Here is a 25353-nt window from a genome sequence, read left to right as displayed (position 1 = left end):
CTGGTTCGGTGTCCAGAATCAAATTTTATCCAAAGCGCGACTTGCGCATTGCGTTACGACGGAGATAAAGTTTTATGCCCCAGGAGGCGCCTGAAACCCTTCCAGGCGCCCTGACCAGGGTTATAAATACAACCCTAGTCCCAATGATTCAAAACAATACTTGTAAAACGCTTTTAGCTTGTTCTACTACTTATTTGTGAGACATCAACACTATAAGAGGCTTCTCCGCTTGAAGGAGCATGTTTCCTAAGCTTTCAATTTTCTTAGATTAACAATCTCTCTGGTTGTATCCAAGTAACCTCTTCGTGCCTCTACTCTTAGTTTATTTCTTAAACTTATTTTATGCAAGTGTTAGTTATTGTTAAACTATAAAGTTCGAAGAAGGTTCATTTTTATTTGCAGGACTTTTCATCCCCCCCCCCCCCCCTTTCTAGTCGGCTTCCAAGGGACCTACAAGAACTTGAAAAGTGTCATAAGAACAAGGCTAAGAAGTCCCGATTGATTGAATGGAGCCTTGATGCAGGATGTTAAACCATTGATGAGCTTGTCCAACAAGTGTGGTGTGGAATACTTGGCATTTCACAACATCAAAAAATTGATGAAGGAGAGACGTATTTTCAAAATCACAAAGATATTCCTCTAGATCGGTAGTGTCATTGTACTCACGCATCTATGGTGGCCTGAAATTAGTGACTCTACAATAGCCGATCAAAAAGACATCTAGCGAACAACAACTCTTCCCAATGATAGTCTGACTGGGCTAATCGGCCTAGCTGGGCTGACTGACATCCACCTAATGCAAGAAGAGAAGGCCACTATTTTGAAGCTTTGTACTGAAGGCTCGAGCATTGGGATGGCCCGGGCAGAAGCTACTACTCCCTCTGAAGCTTACATGGCTCGACCCCGCTGAAAGGCTTCATCGATCTTCAACTTGGTAAACTGTGCTAATTACCCCCACGAGATGGGACCTTCTGCCATCTTTACTATTGGCAGTTGAGACAAACATCTCGATTCTTCATATTCTTCCCTATTTGAATCTGCAACTCTCCTAGTATTCACCATCCTCACACCTTATCACTCACTGTTCACAGACAAAGCTAAAATGATGCGATTAGAATTTTTTGTTTGACTCTGAGGCTCGTTAACCTGCCACGCCACTTGAGTTGATGGTTCTTCCTGGTAGAGCTTTATCTGCTATGTGCCAAGACTGGGGTTGACGGGGCCTGACAGGGGCTCGTTAACCTGCTACTCCCTCTAATAACATTTCGTTGCAACTAAGCAAACTTTCAATCTGAGATATTAGCATACATCAACGGGGGCTGACGGTGTTGGCCTTACCCCCAATGCTTAAGTCAACACAAGGCTGAAAACAATTAACGCTTGCCTTCTCCAAGAGAATGGCTTGTGCTAGGAAAAAAAAAGAAGTCTTTCATTGGGAAGAGATTTTGTAAGTTGTTGGAACAGTCATCTCTTGTTGAGGAAGAGATTTTTTTAGAGAAAATTGAAAGAAGAACAACATTTTGGGAAGTTAACCACCACATTGACAGGAGAGAATAGTTATAGACATTGTGAAAGAGAGAGAGAGATCTTAGAAAAGAGAGTGAGAGTTTGTCCCCCTTCTTTGGCCAACACCCACTAGGTTATATAAAAGTTGTCATGTCAGCTGCCACTCCAACTATCATCCATCTCCTTATACATCATCCCTGAGGTGTGGAGTGGATTGGAGCTCAGAAAAAGAGAGTGAGAGTTTGCCCCCCTTCTTTGGCCAACACCCACTAGGTTATATAAAAGTTTTCATGTCAGCTGCCACTCCAGCTATCATCCATCTCCTTATACATCATCCCTGAGGTGAGGAGTGGGTTGGAGCCATTTTGTTGTGTGTCAGGGAAAGGAGCCACTGCTGCTACCATGTCAGCTTCCACACCAGCTGACACCCATCATCCAATGTACTATCCATAGTGTTAGAAGGAAGTGGGGTTGAACATGCCTTGCCAAGTGCGAGTGGAATGATCTTCTGCTGCCATCGTGTCAGTGAAGGGACAAGAGCAAAAGCCTACCACTAGGTCGACTTCAAATCTAGATAAATGTTATCTATTGTTGACACATACGATCTTTTCCATCAACATCTGACATCAAGTACAGCCAATAGAAGTGATTAAATATAATGATGGGAATGATTCAACTTCTAGATTATGTTCCACAACCGGTAGTGTTGTCACAGCTTAGATATCCATTCCACTTAAGAGATTATTAGCCGAGGATGTGCCAAGGCAAGTGATAATGATAATAAAATAGAATAATCGAAGGGATTATAATTTAGCTAACACAGTTGTATGTAGAGAGGCTTTTGTAACATGAGACTATTGAGTCTAGGGGAGATCTCCATGAGTAGGGATGCTTTCGCAGCCTAACATATGGAGCGAAAGCATTCCCTAACAAATTAAAGACATTTCTATGTGAGGTTGCTTGACCAGGGATGATACCCTATGGGATTGTTCCTGTGCTACACTAATGGACCAAGGTTGAGGCAGCCTCGATCTTTTCGAGGATATATCCTATGAGGTTGTTCCAGTGTTGCAACATTCGAGACTTGGGCAGCCTCAGTCTTTTCGGGGATATACCCTATGAGGTTATTCCAGTGTTACAACATTCGAGGCTTGGGAGACCTCAGTCTTTTCGGGGATATACCCTATGAGGTTATTCCTGTTGGTGCAATATCCCTAGATCAAGGTTGAACTAGTTGACTAAGCTTGAGTTGGCTCAAGCTTGAGTCTTGATGTTTGGATTTCAATGCTTGACAATACATGGGGATTGCAGATACAATCATCTGATTTGGGAGATTGTTGATACAATTCCTCTCTGGTCAAGGACTGACCAGTTAGATGTGAAGAAGAGTCAAGTAGGTCAAAGGGTTAATCGAATACTTGACTGCGAAAGTCCTAATTGGAGGTTAAGCAAGAGGAAGTCCTGGTGAGTGAAGCTATGCAGTTGGTGAGTGAAGCCAGGCAGTGGAAAAATCCTGGTGAGTGAAGTCAGGTGAAAGACCTAGTGAGTGAAGGTAGGCAGGTGAAAGTCCTGGTGAGTGAAGCCGAGCAATGGGAAAATCCTGGTGAGTGAAGCCAGGCGAAAGACCTAGTGAGTGAAGATAGGTAGGTGAAAGTCCCGGTGAGTGAAGCCGGGCAATGGGAAAATCTTGGTGAGTGAAGCCAGGTGAAAACCCTAGTGAGTGAAGCTAGGTAAAAGTCCTGGTGAATGAAGTCAAGCAGATGAAAATTTCTAGTGAGTGAAGTTAGGCAGATAGAAAGACCTAGTGAGTGAAGCCAGATACATGGAGATCCAGATGGGTCAAGGTTGATTGGACACCTGGTGTTGGGAAGCCTAAGTAGGTCAAAGGATTGAACGGATACTTGGCACGAGGAAATCCAGATAAGTCAAGGGTGACTGGACATTTGATGGAAGTCCAAATGGGTTATGGAGGATCGGACACTTGGCATGAGACGATAATTCCAAGTGGGTCAAGGTTGACCGGACACTTGGCACAAGGAGAAAAGTCAAGTGGGTCAAAGGATTGATCGGACACTTGGTGAAGAAGTCCCAACAGGTCAAGGTTGATCATATGCTAGGCAGAAGAAGTCTCAACAGGTCACGATTGATCGGATGTTGGGTTTGGGAACCTTAGACTTGAGTTTTGGCAAGTCAAGGTTGGGGCAATCGATCGGCTGATCGATTGACCCAAGCCCAATCGATCAACTGATCGATTGGGATAGTGTTGCAACAAGCAGCGGCCCAATTGATCGATCGATCGATTAGGAGCAAGTGTCACGAGCACAGAGAGATGCCCAATCGATCGGTCGATTGATTAGCAGCTATTTTCTCGCGCGATTGCGAGAAAGCCTGAATCGATCGATCGATCGATTTAGGCAGCTCCGGCGAGCACAGAAGCGCTCTGAATCGATCAACCGATTAATTCAAGCCTCCCCAATCGGCCGATCGATTGGGATTCGATCATTATACAGGATGCAGGCGATGGACAGCTGTGATGACTGGGATGTGATTGTTGGGACCTTAGATGGCTAGAGGGGGGTGAATAGCCTCTTTGAAAAACACTAAACACAAATTACTTCAAGAACTTTGTTAGCACAGCGGAATTAGAAAACTAAAACAAGAAAGCACAGCACACTAACTCAGAGATTTACGAGGTTCGGGGATAACTTGCCCCTACTCCTCGGCGTGTCCGTAAGGTGGACGAATCCTCTTGATCTTTCGGTAGATCACACCCCGGAAGCTATCCGGCTAAAGGATTCTCCTTCTCGGTGGAGTAACCTCTCCACAAAGTCTTTAACAGCAGTAAGAAATTAAGCACAAGACTTACAGTAGTGGCTCAAGTGAAATGATCAAAGGAAGCTCACACCACAATCAAGAACAAGCACACCGCTTCAATCTTCCGAGAGTTTTTTTTCCTTCGATTTTTCACAGAAGAGCACAAAAGCATTGTTAGAGTCTCTCCTCTCGACCATATGCCTCTCGCTCAGAACGGATCTCGCCAAACTCGCAGAAATCCACGCAAATCCAGAATCGCCCACGGCGTCGCCAATCACGCTTCTTCCTTGTCCGATTGTCTCGGCTCCCACCAATGGCATCCTCGTTTCCACTGGTACCTCTGAGCTTGAACCTATCAGCACAAGTCAAGCTGATTTCGACCAAACGGCTGCCAGCAGATCGCAAACGAGACGTTGCTACCAAAACTGGTTTGTCCGCAGCGAGACACAACAAAAGCTTTTTCGTCGCCTTCTACTAATGATCCTCAATTTGAATTCATCCAACATCAAGTGGTCCGTAACCTGTAACTTCGAAAAAGCTTACAGCAGATGGTTAGAAACGAAATAGGTAAAAGCAATCGCGAATCGAAACAATAAGAGAAAGCGCATGCAAAACAAGATACCATGTGGATCGGTCTCAGCACCGATCCATGATTCTGGATCATCTCGATCGGCCGCGGACCGATCAGAACTAATCTGATCGGTCCCCGCACCGATCAGCGCCGCTTCCTAAGGTGCGCGGCTTCGGTCGATGCGGACCGATCAAGACTAATCTGATCGGTCCCCGCATCGATCAATGAAATCTCGAAGAGCTATCGATGATTTCGATCGGTCCGCACCGATCGAAAATCACGATGGGCTACTTGTTCTGATCGGTCCGCAGATCGATCAAGAATCAAGGCTCGATCGATTTACGATCGGTCCGCATCGATCAAGAAACGCTCGAGCCATCGACACCTGATCGGCCGCACCGATCGTATAAAGCCACCGGATCGGTCCGCAGACCGATCCAGTGTCCATACCTGATCGGTCTGCCGACCGATCCAGCCTCTCATGGGTCGAGCCCTCTCCGACCTAGTCCGGAGGAACGAGCTCCCTAGCTCTCTCCGACTTCATCCGGTCCTAGAGAACGAGCTACCGAGCCCTCTCGACTTCGCATGCCAAGCTTCCTTCTTGGACTTTTCAACACCGATGTCCGATCACCCTTGATCCATCCGGATTTTCCTGCCCGCTTCACTCACCGGACTTGCAACGCCTAACATCCCGATTAGGACTTTCCCACCGCCTCGCTTCACTCGCGAGACTTTCCAACCGCCTAACATCCCAGTTAGGACTTTCCACTCGTGCCAAGCTCCTTGCTTGGACTTCTCCAGTGCCAAGTCTCCATACTTGGACTTTTTCCCGAATCAGGTCAACCAAGTCAACCTAGATTAGTAATTAATCTGAGTTAAATATCTGATACAAACTTAAATCGGTGTCAACAACAAAACAACATCCGGGTCATTGTATCAACAATCTCCCCTTTTTTGACAACACGATTTAAGTTTAGATCAGTGCTCATTTACCCATAATTTTAGGGAAATCGAATCCTCCCCCTAAGACGGATACACCACCAAGTCAATGACGGGAATCAAGATCCTTCCCGTTATCCTCTCCCCTAAAATTAAGCTTTCATACATTTCTAAACTTAGGTATCCTCTCCCCCTTTGTCAAACACCGAAAAGGCTCCCCCTTAATCCATCCTGCCTTCTCTTAACCAACCTAGAGTTCCCTCTAAGGTTTCAATATGACAATAAGATAGACAAAAGATACAATCAAATCATGGCATAGGAACAGCATAATAAAAGAAAACAGAGACAATGAAGCATAATAGAGAGCAAGCAAATATAAAACCGAGGAGCATAAATATATGAGTAGCATCAGAAGTACAAATATCCAGGTCAGACTAACACATAGCATCCAAAATACATACAGACTAGGTGACACACAGACTACATCAATCAACATCCTCAACATGAGGAGCATCATCATCATCGGCAGGAAGGGTGAAATCCTGAGACGGCACGCTGGAGGATGGATAGCCTGGGTAAGACTGCGGAGGCGGGTATCGTGCCATCCATCCGAGTAGCAACTGCTGCGTCACCACCTGATGACTGCGCATATCATCGAAGCGCTGGTCAATATGCCCGCGCAGGTCATCGTAGCGCTGGTCAATCCGTAAGCGTAGTCCATCGAACTCAGCAGTCACCATCTCCTCGTGACGATCAAATCGGCTCTCCAACTCAGCGATCTGCCAGCGCAGATCAGGATCCGCCTCGCCAATGTCAGCAGGAGGAGCAGCTGCACCCTGTCGTGGAGGTCCCCGTGGTAACTCACCTAAAGCTCTCCCATCCTTCCACTGAACATCCCCATTTCGCCCTATGATTCCAGACTTGGAAAATGCCCTTTTCCCAAGTCGGCAATCCTGCCTGACCATTTTGATTGTTCTACCCTTAGAGACATCAACCTGAAGGGTCTCAAGCCAATCAGTAATTATATGCCCATAAGGCATATAAATAGTGAAACCGCTAGGCTGAGAATAAGATATGATCGAGGAGTAGATGCTCGACATGATATCAAAATCAAGATGCCTACGCAACCCGTAAAGCATCAGACAATGATACGGTCGAATCTCTGATAATGGTTTAGATGTGATAGGTAGAAGGCAGTTCGTGACAATTTTAAAAAGAATGTAATCTTGAGGAGATAATCTCAAGGCAGCAAAAGTAGGGAAGTCAACATCTAGCTCATCTAGCCCTTGTCTAGGCTGTCTGAAGAAGTACTCATATATGTCGTCAGGTGAGATATCAAACGGTGGAAGTAATTGTTCTGGTAAGTCAGGAAATATCGAGAAAACATCACCGGAACACCTCCGACAATCGAGATACTCAAAGAAAGATGAGATACTGAAATCAAGAGTCCGCTTAGCAACTCTTGTTTTAAAACCTTGATCACTAGTCTCATGAAGGTTATTATAGAACTCAGAGACCAGGTCATAGTTGATATCTCTTTCCAAGTAGACTAGTGAATCGAGTTTGTAGTATGCTATGATTTCGGACACTTGTGGGCAAAATTCGTCCATGAATTTTCTATCCACGGACCTACAAGGGAGTAATTTAAAAGTCCTTTGTTGAAAAGCTTGCTCAGACTGACGGTTTGGGAATCTACTGGAACTAGCTGGTTGGGGTCGGGAAGAAGCAGCAGGAGTTTTGGATTTGGATGTCTTGGTTGGTTCCTTAGAGGTTCCCTCACCATCAGTGGGTTTCTTCCTAAGGGGATACAATGGGGTAAAATGAGGCAATGAGTGAGCACCGGAGCCACCAACAAATAAGAACCGAGACAAACACAACAACAGAAGATGAGAAATGAAAACACAATGCCAAGTTCTATAGAGGTAGGAGTTACCTTGGAGCCATGGAACTCTCGGCTAAGGCTTCCGAGGGCTGGAGCTTCGGCGTGCAAGGAGAAGAGAAAGGGTGGGCTGGTGGGAAGAGTCGGCAAGGGTTCGCGTGAATGAGGGAAAGAGGGATCGGGAGGTTTTAAGGGTTAAGATGGGTGTACAGTGAAGAAATGATCGGACGGTTGTCCGATCGGAAAATATCGACGCATCGACGGTCACCGCATCGATCAGGAACCTCCTGACGGTCTATGGACCGATCGAAGGTGATCGAGCATTCGAAGCCTCGATCGGTCCACCGCATCGATCGGAACTTCCCGATCGTCAGACCGATCGAGATCGATCAGGCCTAAGTCAGTGCCTGAACAACCGAAGCCCGATCGGTCTATGGACCGATCAGGAGAGCTTCTGAGGATTATCTGATCGGTCCCCGGACCGATCGAGTCGACAAATCTGATCGGTCCTCGGACCGATCAGATTCTGACAGAAAGATTGGGAAGTTTTGGATCGGTCTGTCGACCGATCCATATTCTCCTGATCGGGCTGTAGCCCGATCAGTGTCTGATACTGAAATTTTCAGTGATTTCAGTAACCGAAATCCTTAGATATGTTTGATAGTTCGTAGAAGTTTCTCCAGTAAAACTTTCAAAATCAATATCTAGAACCCTGAGAATCTACAAGCATAACTATGTCCTAACGATGGGCTCTTATGGTGTGAATTTGTTTATAATTTGTGACTTTCAAATTCGACTACAAGCACTGAGATTTCAGACAAGTTTCAAGTTTGTCAAAATAGACAACTTGTCCTAATTTGCAATCAAGGCATGAAAGCTGAAATTCTTGATTCTTGTTATGTTTAGTTTCAAGTTTGTCAAAATATATCTAATTTATTATTATTTCCTTTAATAACCTATCGTTTTATCAATCAAAAGTCATGACATGAACCAAACAACAATACCAATCAACACATCAACCATCAACCATCAACCATGATTAGAAAAATTTCTAGGCAAAAGTCCAACCAAGATTCCTTGGTTGGAATATATGAGTAAGATCTAGGAGTCAAATACACATGAATTATGTAATGACCTTCCCCATACTCAATTTATGTCTCTTCAACCTACTTATTCAAGGGATGCATAATACATTTTGAATAAATTGGTTGTTCCTAGCATCTCACCCCATTTCTAGCAAACAAAAACAATTTGTTAAACCTTATCGTTTGTGTGAGATGTCCCCAAATTGCCCAAATCAGTTTCCCAATTACTCTTGTCATTTTAATAGTCCTTATTGATCATGGTGAAGTTCTAATGACCTAAGGAGCCAAACACATTCCCAACTCCCTCCTTAAATGACTAAATTCATTCTCCGGAAGGGGTTTTGTGAAGATATCGGCTAGGTTTGACTTTGACTCAACATATGTGAGCACAATGTCTCCCCTAGCTACGTGATCTCTTATGAAGTGATGACGCACTTCAATGTGTTTGGTCCTCGAATGATGGACTGGATTTTTAGTTAGGTTGATTGTGCTAATGTTGTCGCATAGCACTTGTACACCCTTATAGGAGAGTCCATAATCCTCTAGGGTGTGTATCATCCACAACAACTGTGATACACTCTCTCCCATGGCAATATATTCAACCTTGGTCGTGGAGAGAGCAACACAATGTTGCTTCCGACTTGACCAACTAACTAAACATGAACCTAAAAATTGGCAACCCCCACTGGTACTTTTCCGATCCAATTTGCACCCAGATAATCGGAGTCGGTATAACCTATCAAGTCAAATGATTCAATACGAGGGTACCAAAGACCTACTCTAATTGTGCCTTTAAGATATCTCGAATTCTCTTAACTGCAATTAAGTGAGATTCCTTGGCACAGATACCTAGCGCACATGCCCACAGAAAGAGTATGTCCTGTCGACTAGCTGTGAGATATAGAAGACTACCGATCATGCTTCTATATTGCGTTAGATCAACTGATTTTCCACTCTCATCATTGTCAAGACGAGTGCTCGTCGCCATAGGAGTGGATACTTCCTTAGAATCACTCATTTTGAATTTCTTAAGCATCTCTTGAGTGTATTTTGCTTGATGGACATAAATGCCATCTCTAGTTTGTTTGATTTCTAGTCCAAGGAAGAATGTCAATTCTCCCACAAGACTCATTTCAAACTCACTTTCCATGTGAGTGATAAATTCATTCAAATAGCCCTTGTTATTTGAGCCACAAATTATGTCATCGACATATACTTGGGCTACAAAAATATTTTCACCATCTCTACGCAGAAATAGTGTTGGGTCTATTTGGCCTCTCACAAAACCCTTTTCTAGTAAATATGTTGACAACCTTTCGTACCAAGCTCGAGGTGCTTGTTTAAGCCCATAGAGAGCTTTCTTGAGCTTGTATACGTGGTTTGGAGCTTCGGTACTCACAAACCCCGGGGGTTGTTCAACATAGACCTCTTCTTTAATGAAGCCATTTAAGAAGGCAGATTTAACATCCATTTGATAGAGTTTGAAACCTCTATGTGCAGCAAAAGCTAGCATCAAACGAATGGACTCTAATCGTGCCACGGGAGCATAAGTCTCATCATAATCGAGACCTTCGACTTGACTATAGCCCTTGGCTACAAGTCTTGCCTTGTTTCTTACAACTTCTCCCTTTTGATTTAACTTATTTTTGAAGACTCATTTAGTTCCAATAATGGTGGTCTTCTTAGGTCTAGGAACTAAGTCCCACACTTGGCTCCTTTCAAATTGACCTAATTCGTCTTGCATAGCTATGATCCAATCAGGATCGTGCAATGCCTCATCAACTAATTTCGGTTCAATCTCTGAAATCAACGCGACTTCATTAGACTCATTTCTGAAGAATGACCTAGTCCTAACCCCTTGTTGAATGTCTCCCACAATTTGGTCTTGGGGATGACTAGAGGCTATCCTAGATTGTCTTGGTGTTGATGGTGCCTCATGAATGGTCTCACTAGGCACAGGCAAGGACTCAATATCTGGCAAAGGATCAGATTGAATTCTTTGTTGCCTTTGTTCATCATCTTCAGAGTCAACTTCGACTCTTCCAATGTTTTGATCATTCAAACTTAGATTTCTAAGTTCGAATTGAATTTCTCCTACATCCCTTGATTGATCATTTGATTTAGGGATTTCTTCAAATGCTACGTCTGAGGACTCTTCAATCAATTTAGTCCTCTCATTGTAGACTCGATAGGCTTTCTGGTAAGAGAGTACCCGACCAGTATCCCTTGATCAGCCTTAGCCGTGAACTTCCCAAGATGGTCCTTGGTGTTTAAGATAAACACTTTACAACCAAACACCCTAAGATGTTTAATTGTAGGCGGTTTCCCAAACCAAAGTTCATGGGGAGTCTTTCCTAAAAACCTATGTATTAAAACTCGATTTTGCACATAGCAAGCTGTATTCACAGCTTCAGCCCATAAGTAGCTCAGTAGTGAGTACTCATGAAGCATGCTTCGTGCAGCCTCTTGTAGAACTCGGTTCTTTCTCTCCACAACCCCATTTTGCTGTGGGGTCCTTGGAGTAGAGAACTCATGCCTATATCCCTTTTCTTGACAAAACTCTAAAAACCTATGATTTTGAAATTCCCCACCATGATCACTTCTAATGGTTTTAATTGTCGTCGATTTTTCATTTTCAGTTCTTCTACAAAAGGAAATAAAAATATCTATAGTTTGGTCCTTATGTTTCAAGAAGAAAGTCCATGTGTATCTAGTAAAATCATCAACGATTACCAAACAATATCTACTTCCATTCAATGATATTACACTACTGCAATCAAATAGGTCCATGTGCAATAAATCTAAAGCAATAGATGTACTTACATTGCTTTTACCTTTATGGACAGCTTTTGTTTGCTTACCCTTTTGACATGCATCACATAGTTTGGTCTTGTGGAACTTGATGCTTGGTAAGCCTCGCACTAATCCTTGGTTGGCCAACTTCCAGATGTTCTTCATGTTTACATGTGCCAATCTTCTATGCCATAACCAAGACTCTTCTTCTTTCGACATGAAACACTTAATCAAAGCATTAGTAGCACTTTTAAATGATACTTGATAAATATTGTCAACCCTTGTGCCTACTAGTACCGTGTCAAGTGTGTCAATGTGTTTAACCAAACATTGACTTGAATGAAATTCAATTGTGTAACCCGTATCACACAATTGACTGACACTTAGGAGATTAAAAGTCATCCCCTTGACTAGAAGGACATTCTTGATATGAAGACATTCGGATATATGAATGTCTCCAATTCCTACAACCTTAAGGCTACCATTATTACCAAAAGACACATTACCTCTACTTTTGTTTTGAATGGTAGTAAACAGTGATTTGTTCCTAGTCATGTGCTTGGAGCATCCACTATCAACAAACCAAGTTTTAGGTACCCAAATCTTGGGACCTAATGCTTCTACAACGAAAGACCTAGGAACCCATGCCTTGGTCATACCTTTCCTAGTTCCATGAACTCTAGAAACATGTGATCTACTATTTTGAGTTCTAGACATTAGAGAAATGAAACTCGACTCCTTGGGTTGATACCCTAACCCGGCTTTGTTGTAAACTGCCCTTTGGGCATTTAGAATCATGTCTAGAGTCTTAGAGCTAGTTAAGAATTTCTCAAGCATTTTCTTGAGTTTCTCAACCTCACCCTTTAAGGCCTTGTTCTCATCCTCAAGGACTTCTAGATGTAGGTCATCGACCTCATCTTCCCTAAGGGTCCTTAAGGTTTTTACTTCTTCTTTCAACAATTTATTTTCTGTTTTTGACTTTTTAAGCAATGTAGATAAGTGAGTGATAGTTTTATAACACTTTTCTATATGAGAAGAGGTTACCTCTTCATCATCCGAAGATGATGAAGCCGTGGTTGAAGCGCTTGAGTCATCACTCTCGGATTCTGACTCTTCCCTTGCCATGAGTGCCAATTGCCGAGTGCTCTTTTCCATCTTCTCTTATTCCTCCGATGAGCTTGATGAGGACTCATCCCAAGTGGCCTTGAGAGCCTTCTTCTTCTTGGCTCTTTCGTCCTTCCTTTTGGCTCGTTCCTCCTTCCTCTTTAGTTTCGGACACTCGCTCCGAATGTGTCCTTTCTTGCTACACTCATAACATGTAACATTAGATTTATCAAAATTTTGATCATTAGTTTTACCTTTTCCTTTGTATCTTCGGCCTCTTCTCATAATCCTCCTTACGAAGTTCGCCATCTCGCTTGATGATGATCCACTTTCATCATCGGATTCAGAAGAAGAGGTGGATGAGGAAATCTCCTTTTCTTTCTTCTTTTCCTTCTTCCTTCTTCCATCCTTGCTCTTTGGTCCTGCAAATAAAGCAATACTCTTTTTGACCTTTGTTAGCAAGCTCATGAAGTTCCATCTCACAGAAAAATTCATCTAGTTTAACAATGGAAAGATCCTTGGATACCTTGTAGGCATCCACCATGGATGACCACAAGGCATTCCTAGGAAAAGCTTTTAGAGCATACCTTACGAGGTCACGGTTTTCTACTCGTTCATCCACCGAATGGAGACCATTGATGATCTCCTTGAATCTTCCATGTATCTCACTTACAGTTTCATTTTCCTTCATGACAAGGTTCTGTAGTTGGTTTAAGAACAAATCCCTCTTGGCGATCCGAGAGTCTCGAGTCCCTTCTTGGAGCTCGATGAGCTTGTTCCATAGATCCTTCGCACTTGTGAAAGGACCAACCTTGACAAGTTGATCCTTGGCTATCCCACATTGCAAAGTGACAACCGCCTTGGCATCGGCTTGTCCCTTGCGAGTTTGCTCGGTTGACCATCTCGATGAGTCGAGTTCCTTACCTTCTTCGTCCTTTGGAGGTGAGAATCCCTCCTTGACCGAGAACCACATGGAGATATCAGTCTTGAGGTAATACTCCATGCGGCTTTTCCAATATTGAAAATCTACTCCATCGAAATAAGGTGGACGGTTGGTGCCGAGTCCCTCCTTCATGGCCATTGTTTAGCTCTTTGGGTTGTTAAGTCGTAATGAAGAGCACCATTGTTGATGTGGGGACCATTGCTAGTGGTGAATCTTTTGAAAAACACTAAACACAAATTACTTCAAGAACTTTGTTAGCACAGTGGAATTAGAAAACTAAAACAAGAAAGCACAACACACTAACTCAGAGATTTACGAGGTTCGGGGATAACTTGCCCCTACTCCTCGGCGTGTCCGTAAGGTGGACGAATCCTCTTGATCTGTAGATCACACCCGGAAGCTATCCGGCTAAAGGATTCTCCTTCTCGGTGGAGTAACCTCTCCACAAAGTCTTTAACAACAGTAAGAAATTAAGCACAAGACTTACAGTAGTGGCTCAAGTGAAATGATCAAAGGAAGCTCACAGCCACAATCGGCGAAGAACAAGCACACTGCTTCAATCTTCCAGAGAGTTTTTTTCCTAGTGTTTTTCACAGCAAGAGCACAAAAGCATTGTTGCGAGAGTCTCTCCTCTCCATCATATGCCTCTCGCTCAGAACGGATCTCCGCCAAACCCGCAAAGAAATCCGCAAATCCGAATCGTCCACGACGTCGCCAATCACGCTTCTTCCTTGTCTGATTGTCTCAGCTCCCACCAATGGCATCCTCGTTTCCACTGGTACCTCTGAGCTTGAACCTATCAGCACAAGTCAAGCTGATTTCGACCAAACGGCTGCCAGCAGATCGCAAACGAGACGTTGCTACCAAAACTGGTTTGTCCGCAGCGAGACACAGCAAAAGCTTTTTCGTCGCCTTCTACTAATGATCCTCAATTTGAATTCATCCAACATCAAGTGGTCTGTAACCTGTAACTTCGAAAAAGCTTACAGCAGATGGTTAGAAACGAAATAGGTAAAAGCAATCGCGAATCAGAAACAATAAGAGAAAGCGCATGCAAAACAAGATATCCGTGGATCGGTCTCGCACCGATCCATGATTGATTATCTCGATCGGCTCGCTGACCGATCAGACCATCTGATCGGTCCCCGCACCATCAGCGCCGCTTCCTAAGGTGCAGCTTGATCGGCCGCGACCGATCAAGATTAACTGACGGTCCCCGCATCGATCAATGAAATCTCGAGAGGCTATCGATTGATTTCGATCGTCCGCAGACCGCAAGAAATCACAAAGGTCGATCGATTTCGATCGGTCCGCATCCGATCAAGAACATAGCGGCTATCGACGATTTCACCCGCGCATCGATCGCAAACGCCGCAGCCATCGACACCCCGATCGGCCTGCACCGATCGGGTATAAGAGCCACCGATCGGTCCGCACCGATCCAGTGTCCATAGCCACCGATCGGTCCGCCGACCGATCCAGCCTCTGCTTGATCGGTCCGAGCCCTCTCCGACCTAGTCCGGAGGAACGAGCTCCCTAGCTCTCTCCGACTTCATCTGGTCCTAGAGAACAAGCTACCGAGCCCTCTCTGACTTCGCATGCCAAGCTTCCTTCTTGGACTTTTCAACACCAGATGTCCGATCACCCTTGATCCATCTGGATTTTCCCTTGCCTGGCTTCACTCACCAGGACTTGCAACTGCCTAACATCCCAGTTAGGACTTTCCCACTGCCTGGCTTCACTCGCCAGGACTTTCCAACTGCCTAACATCCCAGTTAGGACTTTCCACTCGTGCCAAGCTCCCTGCTTGGACTTCTCCAGTGCCAAGTCTCCATACTTGGACTTTTTCCCGAATCAGGTCAACCAAGTCAACCTAGATTAGTAATTAATCTGAGTTAAATATCTGATACAAACTTAAATCAGTGTCAACAGCAAAACAACATCCAGGTCAGACTGTATCAACAGTGATGTGGCAATTGATTGGGGTGAAGCCCAATCGATTGGGAGCCGCAGGAGCGCACAATATATAGCCGTTGCGAGAATTTTTCTCAACAGCTTTCACGCGCAATTCTTCCCAATTCTTCACGTGATTTCTCCACTGATCACAGCCAGTTCTTGGAGGCTCTTGGGGACAAGTGCTGATGCACTTCCAAGGTTCAAGAGGCAACAACAAGCGACAATTAAGCAAGAAGAGAGGGTCTTTCTTTTGTATTCATTGTATTTTTCTTCTTGTGTTGAGTTGTTGTATATGGGAGTGTTGTACGAGGCTTCTTCATCTTCGGTAGTTATCGAGAAGGAGTGTTTTTATTAGTGGAGTGAGTGTCATGTGTGAATCCTTGGATTAGTCACCTTTTCTTGAGGTGAATACTAAGTAAATCTATGTGTTAGCATTAGAGAGTTGCTTCTAGTTTTATTCCGTTGAAAATCATCAAGGAGCAAGCAACGAACGCACGACGAGCTATTCACCCCCCTCTAGCACCAAATTGATCCTAACAATTCCAGTGTTGCAACATTCGAGGCTTGGGCAGCCTTGATCTTTCCAGGATGTATCTTATGAGATTGTTCCTATGCTATAACAACCGAGGCTGGGGAAGTCTTGGTCTTTCTGAGGATGTATCTCATGATGTTGTTCCCATACTGTAACATCCAAGACTGGGTTAGCCTTGGTCTTTTTAGGGATGTACCCTATGAGATTGTTCCCGTACTGCAACATATGAGCCTAAGGCAGCCTTGGTCTTTCTAAAGATGTACCCTATGAAGTTGCTCCAGTGTTGCAACATCCAAGACTGGGGAAGCCTTGGTTGTGTCGATAGCAGCCTAGCATGAACATGTGCTGGTTAAGAGGGCGGGCCTAACTAAGATAGGGACCACGGGTCACATCAAATTGGTAGAATAGAAATATTTAGATATTTGTAGTTGTAGCAAAAAAAAAAAAAAGTCATTATGCTCTCCTATGTGTCCCTCAGAGTTCGTCCTCAAGTTATGTGAAGGAAAATAAATCATGGGGTCAGCTTATAGTCGATCGTTAAATGAGAAGGGGGTGAGAAGATTTTTTTCCAAAATTTAGATATCTATAAAGAAAAAAATGATTAATCAAGTTACATCGAATTTGGGGTAACCGATCCAATCTTACGGAAATTTTACACTGACTACTTAAATAAAAAATTAGAGAAATACACACGAAGACTCATCCTAATCATCAATATTTTTAGGTTCATTATGTATTATGTGAGAAAAAATACTAATAATAAGCCCTAGTTGATATATCACGATGAGATGGAAGAGTCGTTGACGAAATTAGTCCTCTGTGGGTTATATTCATTGATGAGTTATTCAAAGTGTAGCCGTTATAAAATGCCCTTGCTTGTTTGGCATCTTGATTTTGAAACAACGTTGGTGCACGATGATGAGGCGCTTGAGGAGGATGTACATGGAACCACCCAAAGTATTTGATCTTCAAGGAAATGAACTCATTAATGTCTAGCACATGAGAATATAGCTTACGACTTACGAGAGCGTATAATGAAGCACACACGAGGAACACCCTTGCGTTAAAAAAAAAATAAACGACGACCGTTCTCCCAACTCTTCCTGACTACTACTGCCCGCCCATTTGCTTTTTCTTCTCCTCCTTTCCTTTCCTTTCCTTTCCTCTCCTTTTCCTTTTTTTCTTTTCCTTTTCCCTTCTCCTCACTACAGTACCTACTGTTCCACCGCTCGTCCTCTGAGGCACGCGTCCGCGAACGACCACCACGTGAACTGTACTCTCCCACCTCCCTCCATTTCTCCCTATTTGTTTCTCTCCTTCCTCCTTTTAACTTCTCCCTTTGATGAATTTTGAGGGGCAGGGCGGAGCAGATCATGGAATCTGCGGCGGACGAGGACGGCGCGGCGTCGTCGTCCGGAGGTCATCCGGCGGCGGCGGCGCAGCAGGCGCCGAGTCGGTACGAGTCGCAGAAGCGGCGGGACTGGAACACGTTCCTGACGTACCTGAGGAACCACACGCCGCCGCTGGAGCTGGCGCGGTGCAGCGGGGCGCACGTGATCGAGTTCTTGCGGTACCTCGACCAGTTCGGGAAGACGAAGGTGCACGCCACGGGCTGCGCCTTCTACGGCCAACCGAGCCCCCCGGGGCCCTGCGACTGCCCGCTCCGCCAGGCCTGGGGCTCCCTCGACGCCCTCATCGGCCGCCTCCGCGCCGCCTACGAGGAGGCCGGCGGCATACCGGAGACCAACCCCTTCGCCGCCCGCGCCATCCGCATCTTCCTCCTCGACGTCCGCGAGAGCCAGGCCAAGGCCCGCGGCATCCCCTACGAAAGAAAGAAGCGCAAGCGCCACCCGCCCACCTCCTTCCCTGCCTCTGCTTCCGCCGCTCTCAGCTGCGGTATAGCTCCGGCGATGGTTACGGTGCCGCCGCCCCCCTGATGAGAGACCCCTCTACTACTTCTTAGGAGAGAGGTAGCAACTCTTCGAACTGAAACAAATGTCATCATATTCGATCATCATCTAAATTACCCCAAAGCGACAAATAAAATCCATTTGTTTTCTTAATTAGCAAATGCAACGCACCCGATCACAAACTAGCTCAAGAACGTACTTGATTAGAAGAAAAGATCCAATATTTTGGCTGGTTTGGTGGATGTTAGTTAGGGTTTTGCTCGAAACTGTACCAGGCTTAAATGATGATGAAATCCATCTCCTTAATTTAATTTGGTCCCCTACATATCTGGTGGAATGCCAGTCTGCTCTTCCTCAGAAATTAAACCACACGTGCATGCGCTCAAAGCCCCCTCCCTACCTTCTTCTCAGTTTCTGCCGCTAAAAAATGCACCCTTTGTAAGTCTTCCCTCTTCTTTCATCTTTCACCTGACGCCGTCGTCGTCTTTTGCTACGATGTATCTTCTTTGAGTGACAGAACTGCTTTGAGTAAGATAAGCTTTCAGTAATATCCATGAACTCTATTTGTGACTCCTTCGACTGTCCAAATCCATCGACTGCTCTCGCCCTCGCGCACACTTCGCATCCTTATCATACTTTTCAACAGCTAGTTTTAATGATGAAGCTCGGGCGTCTTCTTGTTCAGGTGGGAATAATGGGCCCTGTGATCAACTAAAAAAAAGCTTAAAGATCAATCCACAATCTCTAATAAAGTTAGTCCATCATCTGTATATCTACTACTTCCAACTAGTTCTTAAACAAAAAAGAAACTACTGTATCAATTAGTCAAAAGTGGATCTAGTTCCAATCTTTGTGGGGTAGGAAAGAAAGATTGTGAGAGGAATTTTGTATTGTAAGTCAGGAAACAGATCGATAATTATAAGCTAACTCGTACGACGTGAATGCATTAAGAATATAGTAGGTATACACTAGTGGTGGTATTTTTCTTTTATCTTGATCTTGAGATATCATATTTTGAGCTAAAATTACAAGATAATTAAATCCCTTTTCTTTGTTATTTTTCTTTAGAGTCGTACTAGATTACATTCTTGTGGTGTAGGGTTGGATACCTACATGATGCCTAACATTTGCTGTAAGCTCAAGAGGAAAAGGACTCATTCAAATTAAATTTGCAAGAAGAAGAAACAGAAAGAGCTACGGTGTCTATCATCTTGTCGGACTAGATTGTTTGGAGATGACTAGACCTATATATCGTGTGATCGTATACGAAAGTTGGATGGTAGTTCGGAACAATAGAACATGCCATATTGATTAGTAACATGTTTAATGTACCGTATAGTCCGAGTCTGTTTCATCTAATAAATGAGCCAAAAAATTTAAACACAAATGTTGTATGAACGTAAATTAATTTGATGTGTTTGATCAAATGAGTTAAATAAGCTACATGATCCTTTTAAACAAACGTGTTGTATTATTAAGGTCGAATCACGGGTAGTTCATTGAAGTTTAGCATACTGATGAGGCAGAATCCTGCAGCCCCATGTGGTCCATATGATCAAAAATCGTATTGAGCAGTTAATTAAAGTCACGGTGAGTCAAACACGACACAAATGAATTCAGACCCAGCCCAGATGAAATTCAAGTCTAATTGAACCAGCCAAATACACTCATTTCAAATATTCGAATTTAATCAAGGAGAAGTACGACTATTACGCCTCGGCCTCAGCTACCGGCATCATCCTATCTCAACATCAGATCTAGACATCTCCTCCTAACTCGGCCTTAGTCGCCGATATCCTCTATGTCTCAGTCTCAGATCCCAGCATTATTCATGTCTCGGTCTTAGTCATCGACGTCATCCCTACCCCATCCTCAAATCTCAATATCACCCTGGCCCAACCTTAAATCTAGACATCTCCTTTGACTCAGCCATTGCCACCGACATCGTCCACATCTCAGCCTCAAATCCCGACATCATTCATGCCTCGGTCTTAATCATCGACGTTATCCATGCCTCAACTTCGAATCTTGACTTCTCCCCTGGCTCAACCTCAGATCCAAACATCTCCCCTGACTCGACCCCGACATCTTCCCTACTTCAACCTCGATTTTGTCTATTCTCAAGGCCACTCTGCATCAGCCTCATTCCCTCATTTGTCCTTGGATCGAGCACATACCCTACGTGGCCTGCTGAAAGCATGTGAGGGGCATGTGGATAAGGAGGCAGTGTAATAGCCTCCTCAATGAGACTGTTTCTTCATGAATATTCTAGAATATGTGGCATCAGATGAATGGAGAAGTGGTTAAAGGGTTATCAAATCTGGTCTCTTAGATGCCCTCCTTCAAACATGTGGCATTTAGTTAATAGGGAGGCAGCTAACGACTATTTTATTTAATCCCTTCACTAGCTCATACGAGGATGATGAAAAAGAATGCAATGCAACTTCAGACGTGAAGATGCTCTTTTGACAGCTATATAAACCTTAAAGGAAGTAAGTGCAAAGGATTTTGGACTCTCTTTGTCTCCACTAGGCTCTCATTTTCTTCTCCTGCTTCCTCCTCTAAGCTTCATACCTCAAGGAAATCCTAACTTAAGCGTCAAAGTAGCCTGTCAGGATCTCTCCTCGATGTCATTCTAACCCTATTTTGGAGTACTGCTTTTCAAGTCCACCCTCCTCATCTATTATTTTCGAAGAGTGCACGTGTTAGCCTGTTCGTTGATTGGTGACTTGACCATCCACAGTATTTGGCCGAAATAAATTGGCATCATTTGTGGGATCTTTGAGCTAAGACGTTGCAATGGTTAACACTAGAAGAATTATTGATAACTGTGACTCCATCGGAGAAAGAAGCCACGGCGAAGTAGTGGCCTTGACATAAGAAGACATCAATCAACTAGTCTCCAAGGCGGCATGAGAAATACTACGAAACACCCACTCCTACAACCGCCACTAGTGGAAGGCCCTCCACCCTTAGCAGGCATGCTCCCTCCTTTGGGAGACACCCCCTCGCGACTTCAAAGGAAAGGCGTCTACCTCCAATGAGGGAAGTGGGCGTATACACAGGGTTGTCAAACTTGGAAGATCATCTATGCCGCTTCGTGAACGCTTCTCTACTGCACCAATATGTGGATAGTGTTAAGTGTCAAGTCTTCTTGACTACCTTGTCAGGCTTGACCCAACAGTGGCACCATAAAAAAAAAAATTTAGAAGTAGTTATGAAAGACATATAGCAACATTTACCAACCATTGCTAAATCTACTGCACTGATTTTCCAACCATTGCAGATGTCGGTTCTAAGGGCAACCGAAGCAGTAAAACTAACCAGTGCTTAAAACTATCAACCACTTATGTTGCATACCTTTAGCAGTTGTTAATAACCAATTTAGAAAGACAAGTTGTAGAAGCGGTCCTTAACCGATTGAGAAGTCAGGTTGTAGAAGCGGTTAAACACCACTCCTAATATCAAATTTGGACCGATTTAAAAATGATCTTATATCATATTGTACTGGTACATTTATAAGATTTTTAAAACCAAATGCTCAAATCAATTTTCATATCACTCACAAAACTAATTTATTACTGATCCTGTCCGAACGCTGAATCAGCGGACGCTGGGCACGGGGCGCTCTTCGACTGCTGTCGTGGCTCTTCGACTGGTGGCACGAAGCTCCGACGAACTTGCACAGAAGTCGGGCCGGGAAGGGGTTCCCGACGGTGACCCTTCGACGCTCAAGTCAGGTAAGCAAGTGGTTGAAAAAGTAGCTCCAAAGCTTGTAGAACGCGTACCTCCGGCGAAGTATGAGGCTCGTTATATAGGATGGTGAAAAGGTTCCTGTGCGTCCATCGAGGCACATACATGCCCGTAGCCCATACTTCGGTATGTGTCTGTCAGAATGCTTACCTGACGCCATACTGCTACAGTCCAATCACGTCTTCGATGGGACAGCAGAACACCTCGTTGTCAGGCTTGGAGTATGGCCTAGCCATAGGATTTGACGGCTGTCAGAAGATGTTCCTGTTCTCCTTTACCCATCGCCGGTCGGGACGTCTGTCCGTTCGGCTGAACGGGGAGTTCACGCGCCGGCCGGACGGATCTCATCTCATGCGCAGTCCGGGCGGCACTCTCCTCACGTCCGGACTGCCGTTTGCAGCGATATGCTGGGGAGAATTTCGGTAGGGTGCTATGTAAGAACTGTTAGCAGTACATCACCTTCTCTTAGGCCTTCCGCTCGGCTCTTTGTTACTGTTCCATTGAGCGTCGGAACCCCAACTTTAGTCGGGGCGCCTATTGCCTCAGCTATTCACCGGTCGGTCTGCCTAGGCCGGTCGGTCTACCTATCCGGTCGGCCACTTGGCCTTTTGACTCCAGCATGGCATGGACCCCTCAGGATGGGGGTCCCCTGTTCTAACTGTTAGGATCCTTCGTACGGAGGCTAGAGAGGGGGGTGTGAATAGCCGACCCCAAATCGTCGTTTCTTTCTACAAAACGTGTTAGCGCAGCGGAAAATACAAAGAAACGAAAGAGAAGAAAACCAAACCTTAACACAAGGATGTAACGAGGTTCGGATATTAGGGCTCCTACTCCTCGGCGTGTCCGTAAGGTGGACGAGTCCAGTCAATCCGTCGGTGGATGAGCCCCCGGAGAACCGGCTAATACAATATACTCCTTGTGGGTGGAGAAACCTCGCCACAAACGTTTGCAACAGCAAACAAAGAGTACAAGAACAGTAAGAAAAGCAATACAATATGAATACAATAGCACTCTACCAATTGCTTTCTTTCTTGTCGACTGGAGGTGAAGCAGCAACTTCACAACCCAAACGCAGCAGCTGGTCGACGACTGGAAGCTCACGCGAAGCTTCGGAGGCGAGCTCAATCAAAGCTCAGTTGAAGCAGAAGCTTCAGCAGCAGAAGAACAGAAGTTCTAGCAGGAAAAAAGAAAGAGAGATTTTGCACGAAGATGCCCTCGCCTTCTTATACCGCCAAGAAGAAACAATGAACAAACCAGCCGCTAGGCCACAACGTTAGAACCCCGATCGGCCGTGGACCGATCAGTAACATCCCGATCGGTCCGCAGATCGATCGAAGAACCTTCGCTGTTTCGTCTCGATCGGTCCATGGACCGATCAGGAACATCCTGATCGGTCCGGGACCGATCAGGGACTTCCGATCGGTCCGAGACCGATCAGCTTCTTCTTCGCTAGTTTGCCATCGATATCCTTCCGATCGGCTCTGCATCGATCGATAACCATCAAGAGATATCGATCGGTCACCGATCGATCACCGCACCGATCGATGACCCATGATCATTGATCGGCCCACACCGATCCAAACTTCTCACCCTAAACCTAAGGCTTCCACACCAACATCCGGTCAACCTTGACTGTTCAGACATCATGCCTAGCATCCGGCCACTCCCTTGACCGCTAGCACTCCCGCTAAGTGTCCGGTCAATCCTTTGACCCACTTAGACTTTTCCACACCGATGTCCGATCATCCCCGATCCATCCGGATTTTCCTCTTCGTGCCAAGTATCCGATCACCCTTGACCTACTTGACTTTCCAACACCGTAAGTCCGATCATCCCCGATCCATCTGGTTTTTCCTGCCCGGCTTCACTCACCGGACTTTCTCACACCGCCTAACATCCCAAGGACTTTCTCACCGCCTGCTTCACTCACCAGACTTTCCAACCGCCTAACATCCCAGTTAGGACTTTCCCACCGCCTCGGCTTCACTCACCGGACTTTCCACACCGCCTAACATCCCGCTTAGACTTTTCATCGCTCGGCTTCACTCACCGGATTCTTCCAACCGCCTAACATCCTCGTTAGGACTTTCCCACTGCCTGGCTTCACTCACCAAGACTTTCCGCGTGCCAAGCTACCTGCTTGGACTTTTCCCCGTGCCAAGTCTCCGTACTTGGACTTTTCCAGTGCCAAGTCTCCATACTCGGACTTTTCGCGAATCAGGTCAACCAGGTCAACCTTGACCTAAGATTGCACCTACAATCTCCTAAACACCTATTCTTGTCAAACATCAAGAATACAACTCTCTTCTCGTCAAACATCGACATGCAACTCAACTAGGTCAACCTTGACCTAAGGTTGCACCGACAATCTTCCAAGTCAAACATCAAAATACAACTCGAGTCAAGTCATCTCGAGTCGGGTCAACCAGGTCAACCTTGACCTAAGGTTGCACCAACAATCTCCCCCTTTTTGATGTTTGACAAAAACCCATAATCAAGTTAGGTTAACCCGATAACCTAACTTAGGTTTTCCAACCATCTTCCAATGTCCAATGTTCTTTCCTTGAACATTCTCTGGACATTCTCTCCTTAGGTTAACCCGATAACCTAACTTGGGTTCTCCAATAATTCTCCCCCTTTTTGACACACATCAAAAAGAATTCCAATGTTCTTCCTCGAACATTCCTTGACATTCTTCCCCTAGCTTAGGTTAACCCGATAACCTAACTTGAGTTCTCCAATAATTCTCCAATGAACACTCTCCCCTTTTTGACACACATCAAAAAGAAAAAGGAGAGTATCAAGGTCAAGAGTTTCTTCCTAATGAAAGTCCCATACCTTTCATTGAAACTCTTAATTTCCCCCTTGATACTCAACAATCAATTTAGTGATAATCCCATATCACTAATCCTCAAAAGTCTTAAGGAGTAAAAACTCCCCCTAAAAGTCAACTCCCCCTTGACAATTAGGTAAAACTCCCCCTAAAGGTCAACTCCCCCTTGACCATTGCACCAACAATGTCTTTGTGAGTTCCAAACCTTTAGAAATCCACAGAACCCAACTTCTAGCTGAACTTTCAGACCAACAGGATCACATTGGATCGGTCCCCAGACCGATCCACATTCACTGGGATCGGACTGCCTCACTGCCTCTTACTGGATCGGTCTCCGGACCGATCCACACTTCCCTGGATCGGTCCAGTGACCGATCCATGCTTCCCTGGATCGGTCCAGTGACCGATCCAAGCTCCCTAAACAGAATTCGATTTTCCTTCCGAAATTCAGAAACCCTTTAAAAATTCCAGAAAATTTCAAAAATTATAAAATTTTGAGGATACATTCCTCATAACATATACTATCATGAAAAAATAATTTTCTATGAAAATAAATTCTATTTTTCAATCTTGATACAAAGTTCAAAAACTTTGAAATAGTTCAAGTTTAACTCAACTTTGTATCACAATGTTCAATGATGAATGCAATCACTAAGATGGCTTCATCAAGGTTTTCCAAATCAATTTTAAAATGCTTTTAAAACCATTTGAATTTAGGACCATAATCTTAGGGCT

At 44.7% G+C, this 25353-nt stretch overlaps 1 protein-coding gene across 1 annotated transcript; it reads left to right on the top strand.

Annotated features, from left to right (window-relative positions):
- The first annotated feature begins 17461 nt into the window (after positions 1-17461).
- On the top strand, positions 17462-19258 carry LOC122054190 (protein G1-like7). The gene is made up of 2 exons (XM_042616000.1): positions 17462-18092; positions 19132-19258. The coding sequence occupies exon 1, from the start codon at positions 17496-17498 to the stop codon at positions 18057-18059; it is 564 nt and encodes a 187-aa protein (XP_042471934.1). The 5' UTR covers positions 17462-17495; the 3' UTR covers positions 18060-18092; positions 19132-19258.
- The last annotated feature ends 6095 nt before the right edge of the window (positions 19259-25353 follow it).

Source organism: Zingiber officinale, chromosome 3A (assembly GCF_018446385.1).
Source record: "Zingiber officinale cultivar Zhangliang chromosome 3A, Zo_v1.1, whole genome shotgun sequence".
In the NCBI taxonomy this organism is placed as follows: Eukaryota; Viridiplantae; Streptophyta; class Magnoliopsida; order Zingiberales; family Zingiberaceae; genus Zingiber; species Zingiber officinale.
The sequence above is the reverse complement of the archived record's forward strand: the minus strand, read 5'-3'. Positions and strand labels throughout refer to the sequence as shown.